This window comes from Alosa alosa, chromosome 18, assembly GCF_017589495.1.
Source record: "Alosa alosa isolate M-15738 ecotype Scorff River chromosome 18, AALO_Geno_1.1, whole genome shotgun sequence".
Taxonomy (NCBI): domain Eukaryota; kingdom Metazoa; phylum Chordata; class Actinopteri; order Clupeiformes; family Clupeidae; genus Alosa; species Alosa alosa.
This window is the reverse complement of record NC_063206.1, coordinates 21,293,066-21,317,175: the sequence shown is the minus strand read 5'-3', so window position 1 is coordinate 21,317,175 and position 24,110 is coordinate 21,293,066. Positions and strand designations below refer to the sequence as shown.

The 24,110-nt window shown below is 42.7% G+C and overlaps 2 protein-coding genes across 2 annotated transcripts in view; both read right to left on the bottom strand.

The window, feature by feature from the left end:
* Nucleotides 1-11,249, bottom strand: part of fbxw4 (F-box and WD repeat domain containing 4) — a 36,416-nt gene extending 25,167 nt beyond the window's left edge. The window contains exons 1-5 of the mRNA XM_048269445.1: nucleotides 10,873-11,249; nucleotides 9,414-9,509; nucleotides 8,682-8,873; nucleotides 8,298-8,430; nucleotides 7,448-7,542 (exon numbers count right to left, since the gene is read on the bottom strand). Coding sequence (XP_048125402.1) covers nucleotides 7,448-7,542; nucleotides 8,298-8,430; nucleotides 8,682-8,873; nucleotides 9,414-9,509; nucleotides 10,873-11,057 — 701 coding nt within the window. The 5' untranslated portion in view covers nucleotides 11,058-11,249. The remainder of the gene's footprint in view (nucleotides 1-7,447; nucleotides 7,543-8,297; nucleotides 8,431-8,681; nucleotides 8,874-9,413; nucleotides 9,510-10,872) is intronic.
* A 5,110-nt stretch (nucleotides 11,250-16,359) lies between these two features.
* On the bottom strand, nucleotides 16,360-23,831 carry fgf8a (fibroblast growth factor 8a). The gene is made up of 5 exons (XM_048269444.1): nucleotides 22,816-23,831; nucleotides 22,686-22,722; nucleotides 21,516-21,696; nucleotides 19,265-19,371; nucleotides 16,360-17,555 (listed from the first exon to the last, which is right to left on the bottom strand). The coding sequence occupies exons 1-5, from the start codon at nucleotides 22,845-22,847 to the stop codon at nucleotides 17,280-17,282; spliced, it is 633 nt and encodes a 210-aa protein (XP_048125401.1). The 5' UTR covers nucleotides 22,848-23,831; the 3' UTR covers nucleotides 16,360-17,279.
* Nucleotides 23,832-24,110: the final 279 nt, after the last annotated feature.

Sequence of the window (24,110 nt, the reverse complement as noted above, 5' to 3'; positions counted from 1 at the left end):
GGGCGTCTTGCTGTACTTTGATACCCAGGGTCAGGGGTCATGCTCTAGCCACTGGGAGCAAGAGTGGCGTTTTGCAGAGGGCTACGGGTTGGGAGGGAGGGTTCATCCAACAGCTATTTTCCTATTGAGCGTCTCAAAAGACACGGCCCCAGCAACATCTCGGCGGTTGTGCTTGACGAGTTCGGGACAAAAAACACAGACCCCCCGTCAGAAAACAAAATGACCCTTTCTCACCTCTCCTTGGGGCTGCTTCTCTTTGCAGGCTCTCGGACCCCTGCCACCCCACTACCACCCCCCTGACTCCCTCCTAACTGCCCACTCCCTCCATTTTGGAGTGGTCAGCGGCGGCCCCCAAGCCACCACTGTGGCTTTGTGTGCCCGAGCCCTTTGATGCCGACATGCAGGCGGGCAAGAAGGCAAGCAGGCAGGCAGGCAACCGTTGGCTGACCCTTGTCCCTTTCACTATGCATTCTAGTGGGCATTTTGGGTACTTAGGGTACGCCTTGTGAGTTCTGGTGCCCAGTGGAATAAAGTCAAGTAAGCTGGTTAAAACGGAGCGACGCAGGAAAGAACAATTAAAGATAATGAGTCGCCAAAGGGTTGAATTTGTATTCAGAAGTTAAGTGATCAAAGTGTTGACGCACTTTGCCTCACTGAGCAGCACTCCATGTTGCCTATATGAATGAATGTACCATTTAGCTATACAAACAGCACATAGCAGTCAGTCAACACCAACTCCAAAACAGAATATAAATCCCAATTACTTCTACCCAATTCTGGAGATCAGCCACTTGAACTTAAAGAGAGCAGGCAAATCTATTCTTATTGGCATGTCCTTACTCTAAGCCTAAGGCATATCTTCCAACAAAAATGTTTCAACACAATTTGGCTTATAGGCGAACAAAGGGGATGGTGGAGAAAGCGTTCTTGAGCTCTAGAAGCCTCTAAAGATCGCCTACTTTTTAAGCCAAGATAAGCCAGATTTTTCCTATGGGAAAATAACATGGGGATTTTGAATTATCGCACCTGTTAAACTCTTGCAGGGATGAATAAATCGGAAATGCAAACATTTTGCTCTACACACGTTTGTCCTCTGCCTTCGATACTGTGATCTCCGGTACATTAAGACGGCACACTTTGATTTTTGCTAACCCAAAGCTAACTTGCCATGGGTAGTTAGCTTCAATTAACACCCGGATCTCTTTGTATGGGCAAAGATGGCAGCATTGGGTAGTTTTTGTAGGCGAACTTCAGAGGTCTGGTGAAGTAACGTGGCTAGGGGTCAGTCTTGTGAAAGAGAGCAATGCTGGATACTCCTCTGTGACTTCATGCCCCAACTCCATCTAGTCTCCATCCACGTGAATGAATCACACATTTCTGAAAAACAACTTTGCTTCAGTCTGTTATACAGTAGACACTGTTTTTGTCACCAAATTAGCCAATTGTATACACATAGCAGATGTGTTATATCGATATTAATAGATGATAAGGTGACCAACAGCATACTAGAAAACAAATCATTTCGATGGATAAATGAATACCATACTATTTTTGTTCTTTTCTAGATTTCCACAACCTCTCAGTTCTAAGTGCAGTCATGTTGCTGAATGTAATCTTTTGACAGCCACTTTCCAGTTAAAGTTTCTTTTCATCGTCATTGCACATCGCATTTAAGTGCTTTTCTGCTTAATCAGAAAACTATGGAAGCTCCCTTTCCAGAAGGCTGCAAGAGTGGACAGGCTTATCGACCTGTATCAGGGTGAGGGAAGACCTCACATCAAAGGCATGGGGGGCGATGGGGGAGGTTGCATGGGTGGGTGGCGCTAGTCTGCAGAGGACGATTGATTTGCTGGGGTGTAACCTGGTGCACACTCAGGGCTAGAGTTTCCCCTGGCCAGGATAGAGTCTCACACACTCAACAAGTCCATTCTTGTCAGCAGAGGTCTGGCATTACAGGAAACAATTTAGCTGAGCCGACTATTAATCTCGCTCGCATACACACACGCGCGCACACACACAGACACAGACACAGACACACACACACAGTTATCCTGGTCACCTCTGGCAAACTCGCAGACGTCCAGAGAATAGAAAGACACACGACGGAATAGTTGGACATCAAGGCCCTAAGAATGAAAGGACAATGGCTCCATCCGTTAGCCCAGCTGCTAACTGTCCTGCTTTCCACTAAGTCAGCTGCCATCACCCTCGACAACCACGTCATTAAATATGGATCTATATGAACACATACTCTAACATGTCAGTCCTATTTTGTTGTCATACATGAGAACCCAACACATATTAGTCAGGGGGACAACAAGCGATGCACTACTTAACCACCTCGTGCAATGCGCAATCTTCAGGCTAGATACAGGCACAGTCGGCTGTCTGCTAGACATATTAGATTTCCTGTAGCTAGCACAAAATCCGAATCTGACATAGCCTGACCTGTATGTTAGCACTTGTCAGAATTGCATGGGTGGCACTCGGTCCAGAGGGTATCGTTGAGAGGGCATTTAATACTCTCTTTGAAACATGGCTCCAGCGTTTGTTTGCCGAAACAAAAATCATCAGCAATCAACGTGCTGTGGGGAAACAAATGCAGACCCCCCACACACACATCAACCCCCAAGGCTATGCCAAGCTCTGCTTCATACTGTGGCAGGACTGAGAGTGGCATGCTGACTTTTCTTCAGTGTTTTTCATGGGAATACATCATCTTAAAGAGTCGTCCTAATCTCTTCACATATTCACACTTTGCATTAACATCTAGTCATTTGGCAGATGCTTTCACCCCGGGCAAAGACGAACAAGTGTAGCTAAGAACTGAAAAGGCAATAACGAAGAAAATCACCCAGTCACGGAAAGTCTTCCTTGTTTTGAAGCATGCCAAGACAAACTCAGTGTTTTGAAGAGTTTTTTCCCCCCCGAGATTTAGAAATGCACTTCTGTCTTTAGCTTGGAGTGAGTGTAGGGGAATGATGCTGCCACAAGTGCTGCTGCTGTGTGTGTGTGTGTGTGTGTGTGTGTGTGTGTGTGTGTGTGTGTGTGCCTCGGCCGGCCCTAATCGGGCAGGAAGCCGGGGTCAGGATGAAACGGATGCAAATGAGAGGCCATTAGTGGCCACATGAGGAGCTCTCCTCTGGAAAGAGGGCAGATGAATCCACATCAGTGGAAGCAGGCTGACTGAAGACCCACATGGCAGACAAAAGCACCCCCACACCACCACCACCACCACCACCACCTTCTCACACACACACACACACACACACACACAACTCAGACAGGAGGGGCTGAAGGAGGAGGAGGAGGGAGCAAACAGAGGTTGGGGGTTAACAGATAAAGAATTAGAGATCATTAGGACAGACATCTTTTCATGTCTCTCTTTTCTTCTTGATTATATTCTTTGCTGACTGTCCTTTGACAGGGGCACTGACTGTCTGAACTGGACTTGGGTATAAACGAAGCACTGTTGGTGTCAAAACAAAATATACAGAGAGTGTGCTTATACATTTTCAGTCAGGGGGATTTTGGCTGGCCAGGGGGGTTCGCCTGAAGCTGTGCCTCAAAGAAACTGCAAGCTATGGCCCAGGGCATTACAATTTAGAAACATTTTCATTCCAGTCTGTGAATCCTACCTGTGAGCCTAAATGGACATACACGTCCAACGGTCCCCCCTAACACAAGACTCCGTTAACTCCTCTGAAACTTTCACGGCACCAGACCAAGGTTCCCAGCTGTGAATGATTCAAACCATGGACAAGACATAACGAAAATAAAAACGGCACACAATACACTACGCAGTGGTGTCGACAAAAAAAAAAAAAAATCTATTTCACCGAAGCAATCACAGAGAAAGGCCACGGCTTGGCGGTTTCTGGCTGGGACCAATCAGCTGTAAAAAGATACAGGACCGGGGGACGGTGCAGACGCAACCTTGCCATTTCTCTCCAGCCACAATATACTCCTAATAGACCTTGAGATGATACTTGATGAAAAAAAGACAGGAGGCTTGTGAGGGGAAAAAAAGAGTAAATGGACGTAGGAGATGGGGGCACATGGGCAAACAGGGAGCCAGAAGGGTGGCAGACGGACGGATGGAAAGAGTGAAAAAGAAAGAGAGGGAGATGAGAGGAGGGACGGAGGGGGTGAGAGAGAGAGCGAGAGAGAGAGAGAGAGAGAGAGAGAGATAAGGCGAGAGCTTTGATGGTTGGATGCATGGTTGTGACAAAAAAACGGTCACTCAAATTCAACTGACACCATTCAATTGAATTTGTCCACTTTCTTTCTTGATTTTTATTAATTTCTTGCATCCCGTTACAATCAGTTTTTGCCTATACTGTTGACCCAGTCCTGACTGGCTCCAGGACCTCCTATTCTCCTCTTTCCTGTCTCTCTCTCTCGCTCTCTCTCGCTCGCTCACTCTCTGGGACAGGGACGCACACGGCTGTGTCTCCTCTCTCTGACTCTCAGCCCTTTAGATAGCCCAAGCGTGACGCTGGAACAATTACATTTGCAACACAAGGGGCTCCTCTTTCGCCCTGCCTTGGTTCTCCAAATTAAAACATGCTTTGTGCCATCACCAATAACACACACAAACACACACACACACACACACACAGAACAGCCTCTCTGACACGTCTCTCTTTTTCTCCTCTCTCTCTCTCTCTGTCTCTCATTCCCCCTTGTCTCATCCTTTCTGAATTCAGATTACTCATTTTTAACGACAGCACCAGATTCATCCTTGAAACATGAATCTGGGCTTTAACACATCCTTTGGCCCTCTTCACCAGTGTGGGGGCTTTAGGTGACGTGCCTGCTGATTTTACCATCAAATGTCACTTTTGCAACCAAATGTCCAGGTCCTGGATCAGTGTAGAATTCAAGTTTGTCTAGTTAAAAGCCCCCCCCCCCCAAAAAAAAAAAAAAAACCTTTCAAGTCAGGTTACTTTGGAGGTTTTGGTGAAGTTGAGAGTAAATAAAAAAAAAAACAGTGACACGCCTTTAGAACAACCAAAGGAAACAACAAAACACAAAGCATCGTTGCTTTAAAACTTCACTCGACTCATCAAAACGATTCTTAAAAAAAAAAAGAAAAGAAAAAAAAAAAGCAAATGGTTTACAGGTTAGTGGATTTCCGGGCATTTTAATGACCTGCTCCAGTCATGACTATGTTAAAAGGTGCACTGGGCCAGACCCGTCTGTGCTGAAGGGTCTGCTATTTCAGCCTTAAAATTGGAGAATTAATGATGTGGATAATCGTCAGTGATTCTGAAGGTGGACTTTCCGTCGGTGGAGACAGGAGCGTTAGGGCTTGACATATCGGCTGAGCGACCTGAACACCGCCGGGCTGGACACCAGCCAGGCCAGCAAGCCTCTCTGGCCTTCAGAATGAACGTCTCAGCTGCCACTTGATTCTGTCCGTTTGTCTGTCGGCCTGCCATTCAGACCGACTGACTCTGGCTCAGCATCTGCATATCTGACCCCGATTCTCCTTGACACACAACAGTGATGCCACTACTATGATTACATTTGGGTTGACAGAAGGAAAGCGGGAGGGTGCGGGATTGGAGGTGGAGGAGGTGGGGGGTGCCTATGACACACTTCTCATTCCCCCCCCCGTTGTCGTTTTTTAATTTTCTTTTCCTCTCTTTTTCCTTTCTTTCGGTGGCGGTCAGACGAGATGGAGGATCAGCTGGCGGGAGCGTCGGCGGAGCAGGTGAAAGAGCGGCTAGCGTTCCGGACTCATGTGTCCGAGTGTCAGTAAAGTGTGAGTGGGAGGACACACGGCCCAGTAATCAAAGGCCACAGGCAGGGGTAGGCCACCTTGCTTTGCCATTAAATCCTACCTCAGGTTTTCCCTTGGTTTTTTTTACGTGTGTGGGACTCTCCTCTGCACAAGGTTAGAACTGACTGCAGTGTCTTGAGGAAAACTACATCATATCAATATATAATGTTATCTATGACAAGCAACCTGAATTTATCCATTTTTTGGGAGCCGTAGTGTAGTTTTACACCTTGTCACGAAAAGCTAAAAGCTGGGTAGGGTTTGCGGTCACTGCTTGATGCTTATTGGTTAAACATGATGTGAGCATCCGTTAGTTACAATAATGGAAAGGCACCTAAAGATATTACAGCAAAGGCTGTATGCCTTTTGCTGTGGAAGCGTGAATAATACGTAGATTGAAACAGATTTGGGGTAAATTCTCAATGTAAACATTAATATTTTCAATACACACCATTCAAGGCACACCATTAGTTTTCTTTCATATCTAAGCAAAATTGGTATAACTGAAATATCCCTCAGAGAATCTATATGGGAAATCAAACTGAATTGGGACCATGTGAAACAGATTTGAACTGATTTAAGAAATCAGTAGCGATACCCATCCAGTCTGCTGGTTATTTCTGCACAAATTGAACCAAAATGTGCACAATAATGCTGAGACATTCAGTATTAATGTATTTAGCAGCAAGGTCATGGATAAGGAGGAAAATGGTGATTCCACTGTATATTGGGTAGAAGGCTGAAGTCAAATGAGAGAAAAAGAGAGAGAGAGAGAGAGAGAGAGAGAGAGAGAGAGAGAGAGAGAGAGAGAGAGAGAGAGAGAGAGAGAGAGAGAGAGAGAGAGAGAGAGAGAGAGAGAGGGGACATCAGCATGGGAATAAGAGGCCATGTTTCTGTGACACGGAGGGGGACAACATTCTGCTTGGTAAGCATTTAAGGGGGGTGGATCACATCTCCCCCTCCCCACCTCTCCTATTCTGTCCTGCCACCCCACCCCCATCCCTATCCAACCTCCCCATGCACTTCAGAGGTGTTGGCTGACTGACATCAAAGCCGACTCTTGGCAATAAATCGAGGAGTCATCCAGCCACCTGCACCGGAGTTCCCTGTCTATGACAATGCCCCCAATGCCCCCACACCCACCCCTCTATATGCTGCCCATCCACAACGACCCCTGCAACACCCACCCACCTAGCTAGCTCCTTTCTTCTATCCAGTGGTCCTCAGATACTGTTGACACACTCACTGTTTGGACAATCTCAGATTTGCACAAACGCACGGGGCATGAAGTCACGGTCAAGCCATGAATCACACAGATGGCATAACAGATGAGGAGATGGTCTTCTAACACACTGAAAACTTTACATGGCTTGTTGCAGAATATGTGTGTGGGAGTGTGTGTGTACATGTATAAGATGACACCCAAGCTAAACATTACAAAATTCAGTTTTTTAATGAAACATTGTACATTACACACACACCCACACATACCTTCAGTCAAGCATCAGACTAACCCAGAATAAACCATGTGATTAATGCTGAGTTATATGAACTAATTTAGGAAAATCCTCACTGTATTGCTTTTCTTCAAAAACATGCTATGGGTCTAAGGCTAATGACTTAAGTGCAAGGGGCATTTTAAAAAAAGACAAAACTTACCCTATGGTGGGACTTAAGGCAACAGACCAGACCCTATCAAAGGTGTGGATGGTGTGTAAACATTTGCCTAGACGATTTGGAGAAAGTGTCCAGATCTACAAAACAACCACACAGACAAGTGAAAATTGTGCAAGACATTGGGGACACTGAAATACAACTCACAGTGTACACCGAGCTACATCAGTCCAATCATGAATCACACATTCTTAAGAATAAGACTTTCTTTTCAAAGGATGGACAAACGAGTGACGCTTGCCCTGAGAAAGGACTTTCAAAATCAGGCCATTTAGAGACTATTCAGCCCAAACATCCACCTGCTCCACTCTCCAATACGTGCTCCCAACAGGAATACTCGAATAACACGTCACAAACCGACGGCTTGCCAAGTATCCATTTTGGCAAGAGCACAAGATGCACCACCACTGCGATGCTACTGTATCTCCAGCATTCTCTTCCATTGGGCCACATCACAACTCTGAATTATCTTTTCACATCCCAACACCTGAATAAACTTTACCATTCCTGGACAGGCTATACATGTTTGGCTCATAACTGTGCAGGCAATAAACATTAAAGAATTCCATCAGAGTAGTTTCATGGAAGAAAGGAGCCATATCAAACTAGAGGTTATGGGACTCGACTAGTGATCCATAACAGAAGAGTGACATCTTCTACAGCGACGTTTTTAATTATACATCAGTGGCCACTAGACCACAAAACCTCTGACAGTAAGGATACAGAGTCTTTTTTTGCAAACAAAGATGGACTCATATGAGACTGTTCTGTTTGTTGACAGGATGAAATGAAGGTTGTTGTAAGCAGTTATTACTGTCTGCATCCTTCCTCTTACCCGTGCGGTCTTGTCTCTGGAGCCACTCACAATCAGGCCATCTTTACAATCGATGCAGTTCACTTCTTGGCTGTGGGCATAGAACTCCATAGAGAAGTCATCTCTTCTATTATGGATGATGATTTTGCCATCCCTTAGATAGATGAAACAACATGTCTTTCAATACTGAGACATAGAACATACAATACAGTAAAGTTGTGACTACAAAAAATCTGACGGAGATTTCAGGCCCTTATACACCAAGAACATTATGCTGCAGGAGGGCATTCCAGTGCAGAGAGATATATTTTTAATTCGTACATCGTGTGACAAAACACAGAATACCAGTTCCATATATTTACTAAAAACACTAAAAGGTGAAGGTGACACATGGCCCAAATGTACCCTCCAGCACTGATGAGGTGTGTATCTGTCAGGACAAATCGACACACATCTTCTTGGTGTCCTGAAAACAGAGCGAAGCGGCTGTGCTGAAACCTCCCCCTCCCCCTATCTGGACTGAGATGGTACGCTCCAATGTCTGCAGCTTGAGAGAGATACAGCACATCATGGTCCAGCTGTAGCCATGGCAACAAGCTGTATGGAAACACAATCAAGAAAGTGGAAATCACGCCCTCGCACATCTCTCCTTTCATGACATCTCAATTTGGTTTCTATGGGATTAAGGTGACAAGGAGACTAAACACAGCTATGATGTATTACTCAGTCCATGACACACCCAGGTGAAAGACATACAGTATTTCATGCGGAACAGAGAGAGAGAGAGAGAGAGGTCACACCAAGACAACTACTGGATCATATTCTGACTCTAAATGGTCAGAGACCGATTCATATTCAACACAAATATGAACTTTTTACTTACTTATTTTTAAGTTTAGCTGTATTTTTTTAATTTTAGGAATTGTTCCAAAAAAAAAAAAACATCTTGTTTTCTACACAAGAGACATATTTCTGTTCATTTTTGTGTACACACACACACACACACACACACTTCACCTTTGACAAGATAATTTTGTCTGACATGGTTGGCATATCAAAATAGGCTGATTAAAAAGCATGATCATTGCTGATGTGCATTGGACTAGTCACAATAAAAAAATAAACTCAGAAACTCACTTTGTCTTCCACTTCAACAAAACTTCTTTGCGACAGCTGCCTTGTGACCAGTTCTGTGATATCCTCACCCTGTCCTTCAAGAGAATCCCCTGATACCTGAGACAGTGAAGAGATATTAATAAGACACTGCATGACGACTGTCTACCAATTTACACTTCCTTTAATTATAATACTATGTTTTGACATCCATCAAATGACACACAAAATACAGGACCTGGTGGCGAGGCTCAGGTGATTTCACAATAATCAGCAGCAAAGATAAAAATGTAATGAGTGCATGTTTGTTCTTAACCGATTATGCATACTTGTGAGCATGAAAAAGGGGGCCGTGGCTAAGCGCAGGTCTCAGTCCTGCCGCAAAATCAATTAATGCTGGCACATACTAACTAAACCCCTACTATAGGTCAGAGAGATTTGAATGTGTAACAAACAGCACAAACATTACGGATGGCTTAAGATGGTCAAAAACCAAACCCCTGTGAGTCCTCCTTTTTCTGTTTATTCAGTAAGCTAAGGCAAGAGAAGTTTTCCAAAGAAGGAAGATTCATTTTTATAGGTAAATGTCTAATTATGCAGACTGAACCTACACATACGCATGGAGTTGTATAAACGTATAACAGACTGCTCAATGAAACAATTTCAAGCAGCATTGTTTTTATTATTATTATTAATAATTATTATTATTGTGAAGAGACACCCAATACCTAAAGAAAGAAACAAAACAGAAAAACCAAAGGGTATGACTGACAGGGTTGATCAGAGGTGTCTTAAGGCTATTATTCTTTTTCAGTGTTGCACTTGTTTGTTTACTGTGTCATTTAAAATGACCATAGCATATCATTCACATGTATCATAGTTGGTAGGCCTATGCACTGTGTATTTTAATGTGATGATTACAACACCAACAAACCTAAACTTGTTATAGCCTAATGTGTCTGCAGAGTTAGGCTGGTTTTATCGTTGTGCAAATTTGGATACGAACCTACTACACATCCATTGATTACATCATATCGGCCAACAAGAATATCATAAACGAAATAATAACATATTAGGCTACTTTGAATATGGTTAACAAACTGATAGCTTATGCTAGCTGGCAGTTTCCTTAAAAGGTGGTAAATTGTATGGTTAAGTAAAAAATAACACGAAACGTACAAAACGAATTAGGCTACTGTTTTATTTCAGGCGGACGAAAACCGCCTAATATATTAGTTAAATAGACTAACTACCGAGTGAGATCTGTCAGAGAAAGTGACAAATATCCCTGTAGTAAACCAACCAACCTGTTTGTTTACATCGCTACTTTCGCATGGAGAATAGAACCATACGCACGTTTTACGCTAAAGAAATGACGCAGGTGCCATAGGAATGGCAAACCATTGGTTATCAGAACTACGTAAATAGCGTAACACAACCTGGGCCTGATAAGAAATGTGGCGAAAAAGAAAACATTTCTTACAAGTCTCCTCCTTGCCGTGTTATTCCTGTGTTTATGAGATCTTTGGCTATCTTCCTCCACACCGCATCACGACGTGTGAAATGGAAAAGTCTCCTGCAAACTTGGGAGAGACGACACAACGACTTGCAGTCCAAATACGACAAGATAAGGTAGAGGACATCATCTGGTAACTGAAATAAACTCATTTCAAGTCCTTTCAAGTAGTAGTCTAAAGATATCTCTATATTTTAAACGTAGACGTTTATTAACGCCTTTAGTATGGACTCGATCAACGACGTTAAAGAGAAAAACACAGTATTCCATCTTTTTTCACAGCGTGTTGACAGAGTTTGTGTAGGAAGCCATTACATTACGACTGAGCATCACGTGATTGACGTAACGTAACATTTTGGTAGCCGTACGCGCTCCTGGGTTGCACAGTAGGGAAGTATGATTGGAACATGATCTATATAATGCCTATATTTGGTTTTAATCCAAACATAATTATAATAATCTACAGGCAACACATGATTTCTTAAAATTTGAGAACTTGGGATTGGGAATCCCTTTTTTTTTTTCCAATCGTCATTTTACCCTGAAAACGTTAGCCTGAGAGTAGCCTAATTAACTTTTTTCCAGAGCACTTGGATGGTAACTAGGGCGGCACATGTAGGCGAAATGTTGTCAAAATATTTAAGTGGACACACAGTCCTAGGTAGTGTAACCATGCATCTAAACATATTGACAGTGTAGCTAGATTAAAAACAGAAAATGAGAATCAACAGCACTGTGTAGGCCTAGAAGGGGTAGACCGTGTGTGTGGCAGTGCAGGAAATAGACAACATTCAACCTGGAGCAGTATGAGTTGGAAACCTTCAGGCTCAGCCCAGACCCTAGGGTCTAGGGGCATCTTCCTTTGTGCACTAATTTGTTTCTTTTGGTGCAATGCAGTTTGAAAGTTAACGGAGTTCTCTCTCTCTCTCTCTGTTTGTTATGTAGCCTATGTCTGTTCTTGTGCCTACTTCAGTAGGCTATTTTTGCTGAGAGGTCTACAAACAGGTCAAAACATCACACCACATATGGAGTTTAGTACTTTAGATATTTTGTTTGTTGATATTATATTTTAATCTAAGTAGTATAAGGACACACTGAGTTATAACCACTTCATTGAAATTTACATCACAGATTTAATTCCTGTTGAAGCGCAACATGGCATAGTAGATAGGTTCAGAGGTTACCATCACAATAAATGTCTGGTACAAGATGTCTCAAAATGTCTAAAGGGCTTATTTGAATAGCACTAAACAAAAAATAAAGGGCGGTTTGTGTTTCTCATTTCTTTTTGGCCAGAAATCATAAAAAAGGCTTGATTGTAATGGGGTCAACAAAAAATGTGTTTCCATGGCAAGGCCAGCGTGAACAGCCCTTCACCATTTCAACATTTTGAGTTGAGGCTTGTCATTGTTCCTCTTATTAAGAGTTTTTTCCCCCTCGTGTCTTTTGGCCTCTTTAGACTAGATTTCTGAGAGGACATGCTCAGTTGCTTGTGGAATGCAATTTTGTTCTTTTCTTCATTCCCTCGCTCCTTCAATCACTCTCCCCATCCACCCCTTCAGTCTACGGCAGATTCAAATGCCTTGATGTTTTTCCCCCCCCCCTTTTCTTTCCGTTTTTTTTTTGTATGGTGAGCCCCTTGTCATTGACGGTGGACCCCATCTCATGTAAGCATTCAGAGCTGTCATTGTATAACATGTTTTTATATTACTGCCACAATGGGCCCATTTGATCTAGGTTATGGTGTGTGATTGTCAGAAATGCAACTACTTGGTGGCTGCTTTTGTTTGGACCCAAGTGGTGGTCTGACCTCCCCTCCCTCTGTCCAAGCCATTCACCACACTGGGTATTCTTCAGAGCCCACCCTGAGTAACCTTCAGCACAGCAGTCGCAGGTATTACCACACATTTTGGGAAAAAGAAAATGTCTGCGAAAGATGTTCCATTGTGTAACAGGTCATCATTCTACTGCAATAACACCAAGCTAAATAAAATGTGTGAATTTTCATAAGGAAAGGTTTTTTGGCTAGTTTGTGGTGTAACTTTTTTAGTTCCAAAATGTAACTTAACTAAAGCATGTACATTTTCTTCCATTTAGCACAATGTACTTTCTGTAAAAATATCAAGTGTGACAAATCGATGCTTGGAACAAAACCTTAAACACCCAATGTTGTATTTGGTCCCATTTTTCCCACTGCCTCAACTCTGAGAACAAAACAGGCTTTGATCTTCTGTGCACAGCACACAATAGAAACATGAACATTTTTGTTGCAACTTCTGAAAGTTGGCTACTCTAGGTGCCTGGGTCCTAGAATGCTGCATTTCTTTAAAAAATAATTTATGGTTGGCTTTCCAGTTGAATTGACATGACTAAAAGGAAATGAAGGGGGTCTTCACGTTTGATCTTTTTCCTTTTTTTAAAAGAGGGTGACCATGGTACACAGGGGCTCTCCCTCTGAGCTGGCAAACACATTTACCCAGTAATTGTTCAGATCATTCTGACAATCAGTCTTAGAAATGCATGGACAAACAAAGGATTACAGCCCCAATTGGAAAAGTCAACAGGTCTCCCGTGAGTCCCATATATAAACAATTAAACTGTCGAGATTCATCTCTCTGATCCCCTGTTTGCATTTCAATTATGCCACAGAGTTAAGCCATTAGGTCTTCCTCTCCCTGGCCTTGTCTGAAGGAACATAGATACATCCTTTTAGCATTTCATTAGGAAGTAATTAATTGAATATTTTAGCATTTTAATTTGTAAAGTCAGTAGTACTTTGAACAGTTGTTTGGAAATATTAGCATGATTGAAATAACAAAAAATATCTAAATCCAAATTATACAAATAATACTACTGTACAAATAATGTTCTTCTTATGTGTGTGGGCTGACATAATCATGCAATAAGGATAAACATCTGTAAAATGCAATGACAATGTTTTGACAAATGCAATCGATATCTGTTGTATTTAGTGTTATCATAAATCCTTTAAATCCCCCTGAAGTTGCACAATTATGATTTAAACTACTAGCTCTCGTTCAAGCACTACACATTCCTGGGACTCCTGAGAATGCTGAACAAATTCCAAATCTAGATTCAAGCAGCAAACAAAAATGTATGGGGATCCCTTCACATCAAGTCTTTCTGTTAGTTTTGTGTTTGTAGGAGTGATTTTATGACCAGTGCTAGTTTGTCAGAGTGTAAGGCCAACCCAGTTAAGAGCCAGGGTCATCCACTCCTTTGCCCCCTGCCACTCTGTGACTTCAGCAGGGGGCCTTGCACAAGTCTAAATTGCTCCCAAAGCAAATTAAGAAGGTAGCTCTGTTTGTCTATGAGGGGTTAAGGATGACGGTTGCAGTTCAATAAAATGGATGAAAGCAATGTTGTGCTCTCTCTCTCTCTCTCTCTCCATCTCTCTCTTTCTCTCTCTGCAATTGCTTCTCATTTGCATGGCAAGCTGCACTAAAGGTGTGATTTTTCCCACAACTTTACTCACTTCTCCAGGTCCTCTACAACTTTATAGTCATGGCCAGTAAAACCAGAAAAAAACTCTCAACAATGACATGAATGAATGGATAGCCAAAGGTACAGATAAGAATGTAAGTCAAGGAAAGAGTAAGTCAGTAATTTCATACATTTTATTTACTTCAAAAAGAAAGAAATATTCTAACTTTTGTGCTTATTCACATTTCTTTTCGTCAACATGCCCAATAATGTTGACACGTATAGGGATGCTACACAGTTTACTCAATTAGTTGGACTTTTTGCATGACCAACATACGAAGCGCTATATCCTGGCAGACTGGGTCAGACAGAACTGGATTGAACTGGGCTCTGTTGGGCTGTATTCTGTTCGGCAGAATTGGACAAATTAGTGGAGAATAGCATCACCCTCCACCCCCACCCTGCTCCAGAAAACCCAGCTGGGTCCCCTACCTCTCCTACAGTCTGACCCTAAACCCTGGGGGTCAGCTACCAGCACAACATGGGGCTGACCACATGGCGGACTGCTGCAAAAATAACAGAAGTGCAAAGGTATTTAGAATACATGTATAATAAACCAGCAGAAAAAGGCCTGACACACCACTGATTGCATTGACAGAGAGAGAGAGGGAGAGAGAGAGAGAGGGGAGCAGAGAAGAAGAATAGATTGCTGGGTTTCCAGGAACTAAGACCAATTATGGTGAATTTGAGTTGTCAAGTGTGAGATATTGCTTTGTGCTTAGACTTGATGCTGAGAACACAGGCCTCTAGACCTGTACTTGTAATCTTGGTGGATAAAGGTTGTAAGGGGATAGGTAAGCATGTGTTTGTTTAGGAGGACCAAACCCAATGCTTCAGAGACAAAGGTCAAACATAGTCTTTTTGCCAAAAAGCTTCTCTAAACACTAACACAAACAGAAGCACGTGCACACACACACACACACACACACACACTCAATCTTTGGCTTCCCACTCCTGAGGGCCCTGTGAGCAAATACAACCCTCTTTAGAGCGACCCTCAGCTTTCCAATCAGATTAAGCCCCCAGGCGGTGTCCACCTTTGGCCCAGAGCTGGCCCTTACCTGGCTCTGCTCTGGAGGAGGATATCTATTACATTCCAGTGGCAGAAGCCATTGAAAGCTACAAGATGCTAAAGTTTAGAAACCTATACCTTCAAACTCATTTTGATGCTACAGTGACTTATATGGAAGGTCTCTGACATTGGCAATTATGTGTACATGGATGCTTGATATTGCACTACGTAGCGTTCTTGATCGGGTAGGATCTTGACCTATTTAGTCGGCTTTTGACAAACTGGGTATCGTCTTAGCACTAAATTGTTTTGCATATTAAATATAAATTCTTCCATGCATGGTGCTGCTTTAAGAAAACCACCTGTCTGCTGCTGAGAGGGAAACACTGAGATGGAGCCACTGCAGCCTGTCCAGTGCAGAGAGCGGAGGCCAAGCAGGTCTGGCCAGCTGACTGCAGTCCTCCCACAGGGCCTCTCCCCGTGGGCTTGGGGCCTGGCCCTTGCCATCACAAACAGATCCCGAGCCAAAGATCAGTATCCCTCTCAGAACAGAAACACCCCCAATTTTTTTTCACTCAAGGAATTAGAACATGTAAGTGCATGTGAATGTTTTGGATTGCACTGTATTCAAGGGTAAGGATGAGAAGCTTGTTTGAATAAGGCAAGTTATAGATCAGAGGAGTTTAGGTTTGGGGTTGCATCGATATCAGCTTCCAGTTGTAGATTGTCAGATATTTATATTTGTTTATTTACATGTGCTTATGTTTACCCCAAAATTAAACTAAACAATGGAATAGTAGAAGACAAGGTCAGGAAAGATGTTTCTCCTCTCAAAGATCCACTGGAGAACAGCACAACCAGAATACTAGTGAAAGGACCAAAACATTTCAGTATTCTAATGTAAATTTATTACACCTTTTTAAATAAATATTTCCATCATTAAAATTATTTTACACATCCTCAAATAAAAATATATTTATATATGTATAAAAAACATACAAACAAAATGCAACGAAGAACAAAGGGTTTCCTACATTTCAAATGACACATTTATACACCTCCAATTTACAGTTAAACCCAGGAAACCTGTGATCATAAACCTTTAGCTGCCATAACAATGTGTCTTTAAAGCTCGGTCTGCTTTTACTGTGTCCGTCTCAAGAAAGTTCCAGAAGCCGGGAGGTTATTCAGAGATGAGTAGGGTGTCTAATCACTGGGAGGTTTAGAGGAGCCCATGGTATATGTGGATGTGTAGGGGTGTGCTTGCATGTGTGCAGGAAATGCATTAGTCTGTGTTACTATGTAGGTGCGTGTCAGTGTGTCAGTATGTGTGTGTGTGTGTGTTTTTACATGCGTGAGTTTGTGTATAAGAGAGTTTGAAAAGACACATCTCTCATACTGTCAGTGCGTTCTCTTAGGCTCTTCCAATCTCCCAAAAAGCAGCATTGTGAAAAGTACAAACTCTGAACTGTCCGAAAAACAAAACAAAACAAAACAAAACACAGAGATAAAGTCCCGCACTACCAAAACGCCAGCTCTCATTGCATGTCCAATGAGTCTTATGCACCATTCTCTAAAACATTTTACACAGGTCAGTACTAAAAGTCTGGAGTACAAAAATAGATTTCATTTATCCCACTTTTTTTCTAATTTTTTTGCTTTCTGGAAAATTATAAAAACTAATTGTTAGGTATATTAATGCTCAGTACAAAACTGTTTCTAGAAGTCCATGAGTGGAAGAGGAGGAAGAGGAGGTGGAGAACTTCTGTCCATTCAGTCTTTTTTTCTCACTCCCCCCTCCCTCTCTCTCTCTCACTCTATCGTTCTCAGCTATCGTTTCTTCCTCTTTCCTTGGTCATCAGCGCTCTCGTGAGTAGCGTGTGCGTTTAGTCCTTTTATTGAAGGGGAAGTTGATGAACTCAAACGGCCGCTGCTCCGTGATGTGGTGTCCCTTGGGCAGGCGCTTCATGAAGTGGACCTCGCGCTGGTGCTGCCGGGTCTTGGAGCCTTTCCTGGGCCTTCCCCTGCGCGTGAAAGCCATGTACCAGCCGTCAAACTTGGCGTTCTGCAGCGCCGTGTAGTTATTCTCCAGGACGATCTCGGTGAAGATACAGTCCTTCCCCTGTCCATTTCTCTACAAACACGTAAACCACAGAGGACAAAGACATTACAATTTGTTCCATTTTTCTCATCTTAAGAGGGTATTTTGAATTGTGACAATAGAATGGAAATTTTAAAAAAAAGTGAATGGCGGTATTGTGGGGAGGGGGTAATATTTAAATTTATTGATGGGAAAAATCGAATCTATCAAGAAGAACTATACAGAGCCTGTCCTAGTTTACAATCGCACTGACTCCCCCCACACGCACAAGGCATATGCTTAAGTCATTATACTCCAAGATCAAGGCAGAAGGAAATGACAGCAGTAACCAATGACTTTCCCTCTTCAGTAAACACAGACGCGGATCCATCCTCCGAGATAAATCGTTTCTTCCAGCACTAGCCGCTCATGGGTCAATAGTTTAAGGCTTGGCATAGGAGGGGGAAATATTTTGGTGGGTGCCTTGAGTTTTAATTCTTTATGGCCGATGCGTAAAAAATCTGGATGTATTTATGACAGTGCGCTTTTCATGGTCGAATACACCACCAGCTCTTTTGAGGTGCATGACTTGAATATCAATACATCATAAGATCAAGTGATTACACATAGACATATAAATCACACTACAAGCCAATATCTAGTCTCGCCTCAGAGAGATTTATACAATTGAAATTAAGCAGTACCTATACTCAGACTCTTAGCTTCCGCTGGATGTTCTAATTGGTCAACCTACAATTATTACTAATTTGATGGGATTGTATTTGGATGAATTGGATGGATGAAAGTAAAAATGTCAATATTCATCTGGTCTTCTTTCCATTCCGCCAATAAATAACCTAATGATTCTTTATGATTCTTACCACCACTGAAATCCCACATCCTACACCCAGCTCCTCTCACTCCTTCCAACCTGCCAAATCAGCAGCCCATCACTGTTTGAAGGGGCCAAACCAAGAGTGCAATCCTATCTGCAACCTCTTAACAAAACGGCCTGTTTAAAAATAAAACTCAAACCCAGGGGACCTGGAATGAAAAAAACTGCACTCATCTCCACCAGCGGGGGGAAAAAACAAACACAAACAAAAAAAAAACCTTTCTCCTTCCAACCCTCTCTCTCTCTCTCTCTCTCTCTCTCTCCCTCTTCCATGCAGGCTGTCGTTGGGCAGCCAATATGTCGGATAGCATAAGATCAGGATGCCAAGCAGATGGTCCACATGGCAGGGTGCTAGGAGGAGGGGGCAGAGCACGGATCCCACTTTATTACCGCGCACAGCGAGAAGGAGGCACAAATCTACCCTTGGAGCGACAACGGACGGCTAAAAAAGGAGGAAAGATCCTATTCCTCACACTCCATCACACATACAGGGAAAGGAGCTAAGAGAAGCTACTGTAGATAGTATGACAAACCCTAAAGCTTCATTTGGGGATGGCCAGAGAGAACCCTGATGATTTTGTTTTTGTTTATTTATGATCCAGTGTTTGTTTTTTACAGATTGCAGAAGATAGAAACCATACTTCATCGTTTAGTCATAGACAAAATGGCTAGTTAGTTTTGCTTAATTGTTGCTCATTCTGACACATATTGTCTTTGTAAAAATTGCATATTGGCCCAGGCTTGCTGCAAAACTCCCTGCTGCCTGCAACAGATATCTGAACTAAAGAGCAGCGGATTCTCAAGCGCAGAGCAATAACCAATACTGAATTGCAGCGATAACAAAAACTATATGACATTTTCCCTTTACCTTGCCAATCAGCTTCCCCTTGCGGTTCATGCAGATGTAGAGGCCTGTCTCTGCTCCTTTGATGCGAACTCGACTTCCAAATGTGTCTGTCTCCACAATGAGTTTAGCTGTTGGAAACAAAAAGGTCATTTTATTAACTACCTGGAGGATTGATCTGGAGGTAATGCAGTCAACTGCTGGACAAAGGCAGCATATTTGGAGGGAGCTGTAATTTTGCGGCCGCTATTTCTCTCATTAGAGACCCACCTACACTGCAAGCCAACGATTCCTTGAGGCATGAACCCTTGCAGACACAAATGCACATACATGCATACATGTGTGTGTGCGCGCACACACGCACACACATAAACACACACACACACACACACACACACACACACACACATGCACACACGTGCACAAATGCAGGGGCACATACACTAAACCTTTTGGGACTATTTCTGAGGATTTATGCAAGCTTAAATTCTGGCAAAATGATAAAAACATGTGTACCTTGATTCTTTCAGAAAGAAAGAAGATGTCCTGGAAGGACTATTAGTTCTCTTATAAATCTGAGTATACTTCACGCATACACAGCACAGTACATTCAGCTGTGCAGCTGTGTATCAATGTCTGCCCAAAATTCTAGCTTTTGGGGCATTGATGCCACAAAATCCTACAATTCCTTGAGGAGCATTCATCAAAAACATGCGTATGACCTAACTCAGTTCCCAAACAACCAACCAAAGCAAGAATTCATATATAAAACCCCTCAGCAATATCCAATAGAGTTTGGGTTTACAATTGTGGTGTACTGTGGACTGCAGAGTGAAATGTAAATGTCTAAAAGCAAAAATGCTCTTAAAACTTCCACTTCATATCCAGAGATGACAGCAGGGGTGTCAGTTTAAACCAAACTATCATCACTCCCCATCAAATAGCCCTGACATGAAGAGTCCTGTGTAAAAAAAAAAAAGGATGTGCAATTTTCATTTAACCACCAGCAAGGCTTCCACTCTGCCTGGCCTGGAGTCAAAGTGCCGCTCACACAGGCCGCCCCATCTTTTGATTTTTCTCCCCTGCGCTTAGCGATCGTAAAGAGTTACGGTTCAAATGGAGGGGAGTCAGATAGCCTGCTGGTGAGCAGCCTCACCACAAGCCCAGATCAGCACCCAGGCACTAGCCACACACTCTCCAGCCCCACTGCAGCATGCTCAGGTGACACGGATGTCACCCAAGCCTCCCTGCCAAAGAGAGTGGGTGGTGATGGGGGGCAGAGGTGGAGGGTAGGAGGGGGTCTGGGGAATTTGTTCATGATCAACCACACTGAAATGCCTCTACACAGCGAATGCCCAGGACAGGGAGGTCGATAGGATAGGGAGCTGCCATATGAAGGCTGTTCACCACAGTGAACCACTGAGACACTGCTGCTGAGGCCAAAAGATGTCCAGTCCAATTGTAGCCTAATATTTCCACATTCATTTAGGCTAATGTGAGATATGAATTTTTCATTCATTTTTTCAGCATGTTCTCCATCCTGTGAAGTATTAGATCACCTATTCATGTGAAATATTTTATTCCTATCATATTTTTTATACATTGTGAGTGTTACAATTTAATGTCAATTGTTGTCAATACAAAACATAAATATGCCCATGGCAAAATTTTTAAAAGTTATAGGCTCCATCATAGAATGCAAATAGTAAAAACGCGCGTCTTCACACAGGATGGATAAGGTCTATGACAGGAATTTACAAAAAAATGTAAATGTGTGCGAAATGTAAAAAGTGGATGTTACAATATGGTCAGGCGAGGTTTTTTTTAAATCCAAGAACTGCTCAAAAAGGGAGGGAACGTTCTTCAGGAAATGTTCAGCCGGTAAGTAAGATGAGTTCTAATGGTTCTTCCAGACATACGGGACTCTCCTGAGAATCACCTTCAGAACAATCTAGAATCCATTTGACATTTTTTGCACTCCACAGCTTCTTTTTAACTTTACCAGCTGACACCAACTGCCAAACTATTTCCATCAGACACGCCACAAATGTTTAATGCGCACGTATCAAAATAAAGCTTTAAATCAGGCTCTGTATAGCATCGGCCAGCTGTCATAAATATGTAAAACACAACTCTTTACTCAGAACTGGAAATTTTGGCATGCAACAGCAGTAGGCCTTTATGTTGTTTTGATTTAGTTAAAAATGTAGTTGGAACTGCAAATCATACGTCATATTTCTACAGCAAAACTAATGTATAAGCCATTGATTCTTACCATGAACGTCCCCATCATCCGCCATGGCGTTGATTTTCCTGTTCGCCAGTACCTGGACATGTTTGCCGCTGGTTCGGCTGTAAAGCTGGTAGGTCCGAATGAGTCTCCTGCTTACCCGGTCCGTCACTTTACTTTGTTCACTCACATGCTGTGTAAAATTAGGCGGGGACTGAATGGTTACCTGTCAGAAATTAAATATAACACAGTCAATATACCTGCATACATTTCTTAAATTTTCCGGATTATTTATGAATTAATTTTGTTCTATATCCGCTTCATTTCATGCTTTTATTTTAAATTAATTGTAAACATAATTATAAACTATCCACGGCGAGTAAGTGTAGACTTACAATAGAATGTAAAATTATCTTCTAGCCTCTATGAGATCATGAAAACAGCTGTGACAATTACAACCTAAGATATCTCCTTGCGCAACATCTGGGAGAATAAGAAGCAACGATAACGCAGCGACTCTATAGTGTCGGCTACCTGTACTGATTCGACTAGTCTGCCCTTACCGCAGTCTTGGTTGAATTTCAAACTTTAAATATACAACCCTCCAAACGTGTTTTGGGGCGGGTCAAACCATAGTTGTCAACAAATACAGTCAGTCCATTCTGTCACCACATGCAGAATACGAGAGATAATTGTAACTTTAAGCTTTATCCTCCAGCCCCCATGGTAATTTAAAGAAGGATTGCACCACCACTTCCTTCTATGTTGAGGCCATTCTGTAATCTACAATCTAGCGGTCTGCTACAAACGTATGCGGGTTATTAGGCCTACTAATGTGTATGCTGTCCCCGCTACTGTATTCCGCATGTGGAGAAGCTTTACCCCTGTGAACTGTGCTACACATTCACTGCAGTCTCTCACCTTTCGCCCCCTCTTCTCCCCTTGACCTCACAATTCTATCCATAGCTGTGTCTAACTTATGATTTTGAATGTTAAGCAAGAGGATACAAGTCCATGCCTGAGGCTATATTTTTGAGCCCAATATAAGCACACTCAAATACTGAACTATTAGCCTACATCTGATAATGAAATGTAATTAGACCGATAACACTTGTGGCATACAAAACCCAGTTAATAATGAATCCTGATTAAGATTACCAACATGCGAATTTTTACAGTATAGAAAAAAGTATTGTAGAATGAAGAGTTTCATACCTGAGCGTAGTAGCAGAACGCAAAAAGGTGGAGGAACCTGGAAAAGAGATCGAGCACAAGTTAGGCTACAGATAGCACACAATTATTCCAAAGGGAAGTCGTTTGATGGTTTCAGGAAATATGTACTCACAGATAACTCAGTCGCGAAGGAATAAGTCGCATGTTGATAAAAGGGGTTGTCCTAGCTGATAAAATTCTGACGATCAGCGGAGGGTATTTATTTTATTCAAAACGACCTCGAAGGATTTTTTTCCCTCTCTCAGCAGTTGTTGTTTATATCCTTTATTAAAACACTCTCCCGTGAACTCCAATTCACAGCCTGCGCCGACGCGATCGATATATCTTTGAGCAACAAATACATTTCATGGCAGAAACGCTGTCTGAGGCATGACCAGGACCACGTCCTCACCGAAAAAATACAAACACGAGTTAGGACACTGTTGTTGAACAAGTGTCAGTCAAGTCAGTCAGTGTTGCTGCATCACTCTGGACGTTTAAGTGCACTTATTGACAAAGCAATGTGCATGTCGAGCTTTGGTAAATGAGCTTTCGTGTTGATATGGAAGTCAAAGAAAAGCGCGTCTGAAGGAAAGACAAATAAAGTCCACTGTCGTCCACAGAGATGGTAGACTGTACATTAGTAGCGATATTTGCAAGCCGGTATAGAAATCTCCAAGGTGGATTCTCTGACGCCGTTTCCCTGGCTTATCCACTCAGTAATTTGGTTGGAGTCCTGGGATGAATGTCCGATTGACAGTCAAGCAGAGGAAGCGAACTGGCGCATCCCCTTTGCGGTGATGGTGGTGTGGTAGTGTGTCCTTAGCAAACGCTGGTGCTGGACTGACTGCGCTCTCTTATCCCCTCCTCTACACCCATTGCCAGTGTCAACCCCCTGGTTAAGATGGTAGGGCGATCCTGGAGGAACAAACCCCCTTTTCAACAGAACAAAAGCAAAAACCCCCCTCCCCCTACTTTTAAAATATACCCTTACCTGAGAGAAGGAGAAACACTTGAGTGAAGGCAGGAGGAGCCCATGGCGCTATGACACTTCTGCGCAAAACCACCGCACCTAGAATGTCTGATATGCGCACTAATTCTGTGTCGGTTTACAGTTATTCTTGGTAAGCTTTTCATATCAACTGGGACAGTCTTGATCTCGCTGAGGTTCAAATTGGACAAAAGCTTACATTTTCACCACTATCTTTATAACATTAACATTTTAGCAAAACTTTGGGAATTTCAAATACGCATCTAAAGTGGTGCAATTTCTTAGTCGCAATCCTCAAAACAGGCTTTTCTGAAGACTTGTGTATTGCCAAGGAGAAGTGTGAGACATATTAAAAGGATTACAGACGATTAGCGTTTTAAAAACAACAGCCCCCTCCCATCAACCCATAGACGAACGACACATCTTATAGTCATTTC

Bases quoted from the DNA above. Each gene is read 5' to 3' on its own strand.
- fgf8a (XM_048269444.1), bottom strand. From the start codon at position 22,847: ATGCGACTTATTCCTTCGCGACTGAGTTATCT. The intron at 19,372-21,515 runs GTAAGAATCAAT...TGTTTCCAACAG, and splicing joins GGATGATGGGGACGTTCATG to CTAAACTCATTGTGGAGACA. The intron at 17,556-19,264 runs GTAAAGGGAAAA...ACGTGTTTGTAG, and splicing joins AGGGGAAGCTGATTGGCAAG to AGAAATGGACAGGGGAAGGA.